Source organism: Tarenaya hassleriana, unplaced genomic scaffold (assembly GCF_000463585.1).
Source record: "Tarenaya hassleriana unplaced genomic scaffold, ASM46358v1 Cleome5, whole genome shotgun sequence".
NCBI classification, from domain to species: Eukaryota; Viridiplantae; Streptophyta; class Magnoliopsida; order Brassicales; family Cleomaceae; genus Tarenaya; species Tarenaya hassleriana.
In genome coordinates, this window is record NW_010967707.1 from 3,578,852 (window position 1) to 3,587,905 (window position 9,054).

Genomic DNA, 9,054 nt, shown 5'->3' on the forward strand with positions numbered 1-9,054 from the left:
TTTGTCATTACTCTCCTTCCTATTCGTCTTTCCTCTCTCTCTCTCTCGATGGCGATTTTCTTCTTCGCTATCTTTTCCAGTTCTTGGAGTTTCTTGCGAATCTGTTCCTCATTTCTTAGTTTCTGTTTCTCCCTTCTGATTTCTACGTTTACCCACCCAGTGAACCCAATGCCAGAAACCCTAGTTTTTCTACATTTGCATGCTTCTTGTTGATTCCACGCGTGGAACGTTCGATTTTGTAGAAAAGGCTGCATCTTTCCTGTTTTTCTTTGAAAGCTCTGTAACGTTTTCCGGTTTATGTTTTTTCTTTGATTGCTAGTCACGGTTTAGTGTAGCCTCTGAATTTTCTTTTCTTGGTTTTTTGGATTTTTTCTATTGGCTTCAGGTGGGTTCGGTGTCTCAATCGGCGTTGATTCGATTGACATCACACAGATCTTAACTGTTCACTTCAGGGACATCGAGGAATCCGCCATCAATGAGGAGAAGTTGCTGATCACGGCGGAGCTCCTCCGTCTCTTCTCGTCTCTGCCTTGTCACAATGAGAAATCTGCCTGGTTTCTCAGGTAACCTCGCTCTATCACACATCAAATTCTGCAAAGCTTGAATATCTTGTAAGTTTCGCGAATATAGACATTGTACGGTATATTTTGACTAACTGCGTGAAGAATTGGAGTGTTCGTCACATCTCTGTGTCAATCGTTGATTAATTATTTCTCTTTTGCAATTTGAGTTTCTGATAATATTCAGCAGTAATGGGGGGTCTAGGCTTTCCTTAGAGACATACATCGGTTCATGAGTTCCTCTCGTACATTGAGAAAGTAGACATTTGACTGGAACGAAACAGGCAAAGGAAGAAGGTAAGGGGTGCTTCTCTTTGTTTCTTGATCTCCTACAATTCAAGAAACTCTACCATATTGATAACTATTTTGTGAATCTGGAGCACAATCCGAGAGTGGTTATCCCATGCATGAGTGCTGCAGTCCACAAGGTACGGAATTGTGCTTACACGATTACTCATTAGGTTTTTTGTTCAATGGGTGACATGTGATGGACATTTATTCCATCTTTTACAGCTTTTTTTTGTTGTTGTTGCTGCTACTGCTAGGTGACCCGGGACCTGAGAGCAGTTGCAAGTAGCGGCGTCCATTTCTCCTCGAGTAATTTCATTTCAGTTGATCTTGAAGTTGTATCTGGTCCGATTCCTACATATGTCAATTGAAAGTCTCTGCTTAAGGTTTGGTTAGTTAGAGTGTAGTTGTCGGTATGATTTTTTTAAAGCGGGAATCTGAATGTTTAGATGATTGAGAAGTTTCCGCATGTCAAGCATTACAGACAGTTCAAAGTTGCTTTGGATTTGGATGTCAGAGATTTTGTCAAAATCCAGTTAGATGTTTCTTACATTGACAGTTATAATCTTTAACCGTGTTTCATTCCGTAGTACTCTTCTTCTCCTCTACTGTTGTTTCCCACTTTTTTGCATCCTGGCAGCAACTTGCTTTTTGTTTTCTTGTGCAGCGGAAGGGCCCAAGGGAACTGAGTTGCAATTACCTGCTGTCTTGGATGAATTAATCCCCTATGATGGTCCTCTAGGTGCACATTATACAGAAGAAGCTATCTCTCTTCACCTTGGGGCCCCTACTGCTCAAGTACTATATTGTTGGTTAAAATTGTTTGGTATATATGAGCTTCTTGTGAGGGATTTCAGGTAATTCCACTATATTTCTGCTTATAGTTTTCTTGGTTTGTTTATGCCGAATCAGATTTTGTGTTTTCGACTATTGATTTCTTTCTGTGTAGCAAGTATTTTTAGTCATAAATCTGCAAAAACTATATGCATCTCTCTCTCTTTTCCTTTGACGCCCAGAGCATGGATTTCTTTAATGAGAACACAACAAAGACCTTACTTTTATCCCCTGTAATATTAGCTCAGTTTCTCTGTGCTTGTGTAATTTCAGTGCCGATGATCATTTTGTAGATCCTGAAGTTAACGGTGGTACAAATGTCAATATTCTTGTGTACTAGTTCTGTAATGAGTTAGCGTGTGACGAATGGAGTTTGTATGTTGTTCCAACTGGTCAAAGACGTCATTCATGTTATATTTGTTGGTTAAATTTAGAGAATGCTACATTTAATAGCATAAACTCATTCAAGAATGCAATGTCCACTATAATGAACTGTTTGTTTTTTTTTCCTTTTTTTCCGTTGAAATTGAGCTATTCTTTTTGTGTTGCTGCTTCTGCCAGGTGACCCTGAAATGGGAAAAAGCAAGCTGTTACAAGCAGCGGCGTCCATTTCCCCTCGAGGAATTTATGTTTATGGTAATGTGTTACGGAATTGTGCTTACATGATTACTCATCAGGTTTTTTGGTCAATGGTTGGCATCTGATGGACTTTTATTCCTTTTTTGACGGATTCTTTTGGCTCGAATAATCATGTAACTTCTACAGTCCACCAAGAAATCAAGCATAGAATACAGAACAAGCTTGTTGGCTCTGAAGATCCAATTGCGACAGAAACGATGCTAGAAAGAATCACCAAGAACCAGGAGAATATATAGTGGAGACTTTGCAGAGCAGTTCAAAATGTTCCATAATCAGCTTAAGGATTTCTTCAATGCTGGAAGGTATGTGCCATTAGTTTCTTCGAAATCATATATATTTTTCATCTGGAGTTGTGTTGTGTGATTGTCCCATGTATTAAATGCTTCCCTCTGTATCATGTTGCTGGCTCACGGAGCAACTTGATTACAATCGAGCATCTATGGATGAGAGAGGTTTTTCTGATCTTAATCTGTTTTCAGAATGCAAAAGGGTTCACCATCTTAGTTGCAGTTAACCTTTATATAATTGGCTTCGCTGGTATGTTCTCTAGTATACCATCCAGGTACAATTATTTGTCGGTATAAAGATGACATGCAAAACCAATATAACATGATTTTGGAGTCTTTGGATGCACTCAGGATTTTGGGAGATAAGATTCCAGAAAACAAATATGAACCCATGATTTTTTTTATTAATTCAGTGCATTTATGCAGAGATCTGTAATCATAAAGTTTTTTAATCTGGCTGATGAAATACGTATTTTCACTTGACTCTGTTGGGAGACTCAGCTGATGTTTTGGAGTTGATCAAAACAATGCATTCCCTGAATTATCCGAGAGAAGAAATTGTGAAGGGCCTTGGAAGTGGCTTGCGAAATGGTGCTCCGGATGCTGCCATTGCAATGCGACGGAAGGTGAGATCATTTTGGGAATTATTCTGTACATTATGCAAGGAGTTGATTCATTTTGGTGGTTCATTTTATAGTGGCACATCTGTGAGATTGGCCTGGAGGACTACATTTGTGTTCGTTTGGGTTTGGATGTTAGAGATCTTGTCAAAAGCCAGTTAGCCATTTCTTGCTTTGACAGTAAGAATCTTTAACTGTGTTTCATTCCATTGTACGATTCATCTTCTCTACTGTTGTTTCCTGGTTTTGCATGTCGGCAACAACTTGTATTTCTTCTGCAGCCGAAGGGCGGCTAATTGAGGGAACCGGGTTGCAATTACCTGGTGTCTTGGACGAATTAATCTCCTATGACGGTCCTCTAGGTGCACATTATACAGAAGAAGCTATCTCACTTCACCTTTGGGTCCCTACTGCTCAAGTTATGTTCTTTGTTAAAATTCTTTGGTATATATGAGCTTCATGGGAGGGATTTCAGGTAATTCCACTATATTTCTGCTTATAGTTTTTTTGGTGTGTTTATGCCGAATCAGATTTTGTGTTTTCGACTATTGATTTCTTTCTGTGGAGCAAGTACTATTAGTCATAAATCTGCAAAACCTATATGCATTTCTCTCTCTCTCTCTGCTCTTTGACGCCCAGAGCATAGTTTTCTTGAATGCGAATAGAAAAAAGACCTTACTTTTATTCCCTGTAAATAATATTAGCTCAGTTTCTCTCTGTGTCTAGTTTAATTTCTCTACATCTTAAAACAAATTGAGAAACTTTTCTATGTGACATTCAAATTACATCCCGTGGTTTAAGGGGGGTCATTGTTTGGTTTTGCTACTTCCTTTCCTTATCCTATCTTGCTTGTCTGACTGTTTCGTAGATCCTGAAGTTCGCAGTGGACCAGTGGTTACCTGGCATTTACTTCAGTGTAAGATTTAGAGAATGTTACGCTTACTTGCATAAAATCACTCGAGAGTGCAATGTCCACTATATTGAACTGTTTCTTTTTTCCTTTTTATGTTGAAATTGAGCTATTCTTTTTTGCGTTGCTGCTACGGCTAGGTGACCCTAGACTGGGAAAAAGCCAGCTGTTGCAAGCAGTGGCTGCGTCCATTCCCCCTCGAGGAATTTATGTATGTGGTAATGCAGGGCTCACCGTTACTGTAGTGAAAGATTCCATGACAAGTGACTATGCTTTTAGGCTGGTAGTTCCTTTCCTCCATCTTATATAAGCTTATACAAAATTCAGATTATGCCATGTGAAATGTTCAATTAATATTTTCTCTCTGTGCTTGTGTAATTTCTCTACATCTTGAAACAAGTTGAGAAACTTTTCCGTGTGACATTTAAATTACATTCTGTTGTTTAAAGGGGTTCATTGTTCGGTTTTGGTTATGCAGACTTCCTTATCCTATCTCGCTTGTCCGACTGATTCTTGTTATTTCAGTGCCAATGATCATTTCGTAGATCCTGAAGTTCGCAGTGGTACACCTGGCATTTACTTTGGAGGTACAAATGTCAATATTCTTGTGTACTATTCCTGTAACAGTTTCTTTTTTTCCTTTTTACGTTGAAACTGAGCTGTTCTTTTTTGTTGGTGCTACTGCTAGGTGACCCTAGACTGGGAAAAAGCCAGCTGTTGCAAGCAGCGACGTCCATTTCCCCTTGAGGAATTTATGTTTGTGGTAATGAGGTACACAAATTGTGCTTACATGATTACTCATTAGGTTTTTTGTTCAATGGTTGGCATGTGATGGACAATTATTCCATCTTTTACAGATTCTTTTGGCTTAACGTGAGACCAAATGATTTTGTTGATGTGAAGTTATTCTTTTTTTTTTGTTGCTTCTACTGCTAGGTGACCCTGGACATGATAGCTGTTGCAAGCAGCGGCGTCCATTTCCCCTCGAGGAATGTTATTTCAGTTGACCTTGAAGTTGTATCTGATCCGCTTTCTACATATGTCAATTGTGAAGTCTCTGCTTAAGGTTTGGTTTGGTTCATAAGAGTGTAGATGTCGGTATGATTTTTTTAAAGCCGAAAATCTGAATGTTTAGGTGATTGAGAAGTTTCCTCATATCTCATATCAATTGTGAAGTGTCGCAAGTTTATGACAATGATAATCTTTTCTGAAATTTCTAACTTATTATCTTTGTGCTGAAACATATTAAAGGTCTTGTGCATATTTAGGTTGGTGTTGTTCCGGTGGATGATTGTTGTTGAACTACTGAATGGTAAAATTGAAGTTCTTGAAACCAAGGATGCCTCCGGGTGAAACCCTATGGAAACCTGTAAGTTTTCAGCCTTGTAAATGTTCTTCTCTGTTTGAATTTCTGCTTGAATAGGAACATTATCTGTATATAATAATTTGGGAAAGATGGTTGATATAGGTTTGTTCTGGACTTTATCGTGCATCTGATGCAATTAGAAAACTCTGTTCTTAAGTCTTAATATATTCCGATTTGAAATAAAAAAGTCGATAATCTCAAATGAGATAAATCAAGAGGGTCTGTTCTGTTATGGTCTGTTTTCTATTGCGAATCATGGCTAAATAGACCCTCGAATTGGAACGCTATCTGTGACATGTCCCGAAACATAATGAAAAATCTGTATTATAAAATGAGTTGTAAGTACAGGGTCTATTTCATAGAAATAATGGCTAAATAGACCCTGGAATGGGAACGCTATCTGTTACATGTCCCGAAACATAGAGTGAAACATGTAATCTCAAATGAGATCCAAATACAGGGTCTGTTCTATCGGGAATGATATGTTGGCTGAACAGACCTTGGAATGGGAACGCTATCTGTTAAATGTCCCGAAACATAATGCAAAAGTATGCATTCGCAAATGAGATGGTCTGTTTTCTATTGGGAATAACGGCTAAACAGACCATCGAATGGAACGCTATCTGTGACTCTCCCGAAACACAATGAAAAATCAGTATTATCAAATGAGTTGCAAGTACAGGGTCTATTCTATTGAAATAATGGCTAAGTAGACCCTGGAATGGGAACGCTATCTGTTACATGTCCCGAAATATAATGAAAAGCCTATAATCTCCTATCAGATGCAAATACATGGTCTGTTCTAACGGGAATGATATGATGTCTAAACAGGCCTTGCAATGGGAACGCTATCTGTTAAATGTCCCGAAACATAATGCAAAAGTATGCATTCGCAAATGAGATGGTCTGTTTTCTATTGATTTGAGATTACATGTTTCACTTTATGTTTCGGGACATGTAACAGACAGCGTTCCCATTCCAGGGTCTATTTAGCCATGATTTCAATAGAATAGACCTTGTACTTGCAACTCATTTTATAATACAGATTTTTCATTATGTTTCGAGACATGTCACAGATAGCGTTCCCATTCCAAGGTTTGTTTAGCCGTTATTTGCAATAGAAAACAGACCATCTCATTTGAGAATGCGTACTTTTGCATTATGTTTCGGGACATTTAACAGATAGCGTTCTCATCCCAAGGTCTGCTCAGCCAACATATTATTCCCGATAGAACAGACCTTGTATTTGAATCTCATTTGAGATTACATGTTTCACTTTATGTTTCGGGACATGTAACAGATAGCGTTCCCATTCCAGGGTCTATTTAGCCATGATTTCAATAGAATAGACCTTGTACTTGCAACTCATTTTATAATACAGAATTTTCATTATGTTTCGGGACATGTCACAGATAGCGTTCCCATTCCAAGGTCTGTTTAGTCATTATTCGCAATAGAAAACAGACCATCTCATTTGCGAATGCATACTTTTGCATTATGTTTCGGGACATTTAAAAGATAGCGTTCCCATTCCAAGCTCTGTTCAACCAACATATCATTCCCGATAGAACAGACCCTGTATTTGAATCTCATTTGAGATTACATGTTTCACTTTATGTTTCGGGACATGTAACAGACAGCGTTCCCATTCCAGGGTCTGAGATGCAAATACAGGGTCTGTTCTATCGGGAATGATATGATGTCTAAACAGACCTTAGAATGGGAACGCTATCTGTTAAATGTCGCAAAACGTAATGGAAAACTATGCATTCTCAAATGAGATGGTTTGTTTTCTATTGGGAATAACGGCTAAACAGACCCTCGAATGGGAACACTATCTGTGACATGTCCCGAAACATAATGAAAAATCTGTATTATCAAATGAGTTGCAAGTACATGGTCGATTTTATTGAAATAATGGTTAAATAGACCCTGGAATGGGAACGCTATCTGTTGCATGTCCCGATACATAAAGTGAAACATGTAATCTCAATTGAGATTCAAATACAAGGTTTGTTCTATCGGGAATGATATGTTGGCTGAACAGACCTTGGAATGGGAACGTTATCCATTCCCGGGTCTATTTAGCCATGATTTCAATAGAATAGACCCTGTACTTACAACTCATTTTATAATACAGAATTTTCATTATGTTTCGGGACATGTCACAGATAGCGTTCCCATTCCAAGGTCTGTTTAGTCATTATTCGCAATAGAAAACAGACCATCTCATTTGCGAATGCATACTTTTGCATTATGTTTCGGGACATTTAAAAGATAGCGTTCCCATTCCAAGCTCTGTTCAACCAACATATCATTCCCGATAGAACAGACCCTGTATTTGAATCTCATTTGAGATTACATGTTTCACTTTATGTTTCGAGACATGTAACAGATAGCGTTCCAATTCCAGGGTCTATTTAGCCATTATTTCAATGAAATAGACTCTGTATTAGCCGTTATTTGCAATAGAAAACAGACCATCTCATTTGAGAATGCGTACTTTTGCATTATGTTTCGGGACATTTAACAGATAGCGTTCTCATCCCAAGGTCTGCTCAGCCAACATATTATTCCCGATAGAACAGACCTTGTATTTGAATCTCATTTGAGATTACATGTTTCACTTTATGTTTCGGGACATGTAACAGACAGCGTTCCCATTCCAGGGTCTATTTAGCCATGATTTCAATAGAATAGACCTTGTACTTGCAACTCATTTTATAATACAGATTTTTCATTATGTTTCGAGACATGTCACAGATAGCGTTCCCATTCCAAGGTTTGTTTAGCCGTTATTTGCAATAGAAAACAGACCATCTCATTTGAGAATGCGTACTTTTGCATTATGTTTCGGGACATTTAAAAGATAGCGTTCCCATTCCAAGCTCTGTTCAACCAACATATCATTCCCGATAGAACAGACCCTGTATTTGAATCTCATTTGAGATTACATGTTTCACTTTATGTTTCGGGACATGTAACAGATAGCGTTCCCATTTCAGGGTCTATTTAACCATTATTTCAATAAAATAGACCATGTACTTACAACTCATTTGATAATACAGGTTTTTCCTTATGTTTCGGGACATGTCACAGATAGCGTTCCCATTCGAGGGTCTGTTTAGCCGTTATTCCCAATATAAAACAGACCATCTCATTTGAGAATGCATACTTTTCCATTATGTTTCGCGAAATTTAACAGATAGCGTTCTCATTCTAAGGTCTGTTTAGACATCATATCATTCCAGATAGAACAGACCCTGTATTTGTATCTCATTTGAGATTACAGATTTCGCATTATGTTTCGAGACATGAAACAGATAGCGTTCCCATTCCCAGGACTATTTAGCCATGATTTCAATAGAATAGACCCGTTACTTGCAACTCATTTTATAATGCAGATTTTTCATTATGTTTCGGTACATGTCACAGATAGCGTTCCCATTCCAAGGTCTGTTTAGTCATTATTCGCAATAGAAAACAGACCATCTCATTTGCGAATGCATACTTTTGCATTATGTTTCGGGACATTTAACAGATAGCGTTC

The 9,054-nt window shown here is 38.1% G+C and overlaps 1 protein-coding gene across 24 annotated transcripts; it reads left to right on the plus strand.

Moving 5' to 3' along the window:
- The first annotated feature begins 21 nt into the window (after nucleotides 1-21).
- LOC104826698 lies at nucleotides 22-6,408 on the plus strand. 24 transcript variants are annotated; one of them, XR_002024629.1, is made up of 14 exons: nucleotides 22-988; nucleotides 1,106-1,157; nucleotides 1,516-1,705; nucleotides 2,244-2,318; nucleotides 2,448-2,623; nucleotides 3,110-3,234; nucleotides 3,306-3,408; nucleotides 3,510-3,703; nucleotides 4,097-4,144; nucleotides 4,279-4,421; nucleotides 4,664-4,725; nucleotides 4,827-4,909; nucleotides 5,075-5,204; nucleotides 5,407-6,408. XR_002024629.1 is itself a non-coding variant. In XM_010559523.2 (5 exons), exons 1-4 carry the CDS (start codon nucleotides 968-970, stop codon nucleotides 2,245-2,247), a joined length of 303 nt encoding a protein of 100 aa, XP_010557825.1. In that variant the 5' UTR covers nucleotides 22-967; the 3' UTR covers nucleotides 2,248-2,318; nucleotides 2,448-2,794. The 24 variants fall into 24 exon arrangements, 1 of the variants encoding a protein (XP_010557825.1); XR_773815.2 differs by lacking the exon at nucleotides 5,407-6,408 and adding an exon at nucleotides 1,325-1,406 and having other exon boundaries at nucleotides 1,106-1,234; nucleotides 5,075-5,351; XR_773814.2 differs by lacking the exon at nucleotides 5,407-6,408 and adding an exon at nucleotides 1,333-1,406 and having other exon boundaries at nucleotides 1,106-1,234; nucleotides 5,075-5,351.
- Nucleotides 6,409-9,054: the final 2,646 nt, after the last annotated feature.

Bases quoted from the DNA above. Each gene is read 5' to 3' on its own strand.
- LOC104826698 (XM_010559523.2), top strand. From the start codon at position 968: ATGAGTGCTGCAGTCCACAAG. The intron at 989-1,105 runs GTACGGAATTGT...TGCTACTGCTAG, and splicing joins TGAGTGCTGCAGTCCACAAG to GTGACCCGGGACCTGAGAGC. The intron at 1,194-1,515 runs GTCCGATTCCTA...TTTCTTGTGCAG, and splicing joins TGATCTTGAAGTTGTATCTG to CGGAAGGGCCCAAGGGAACT.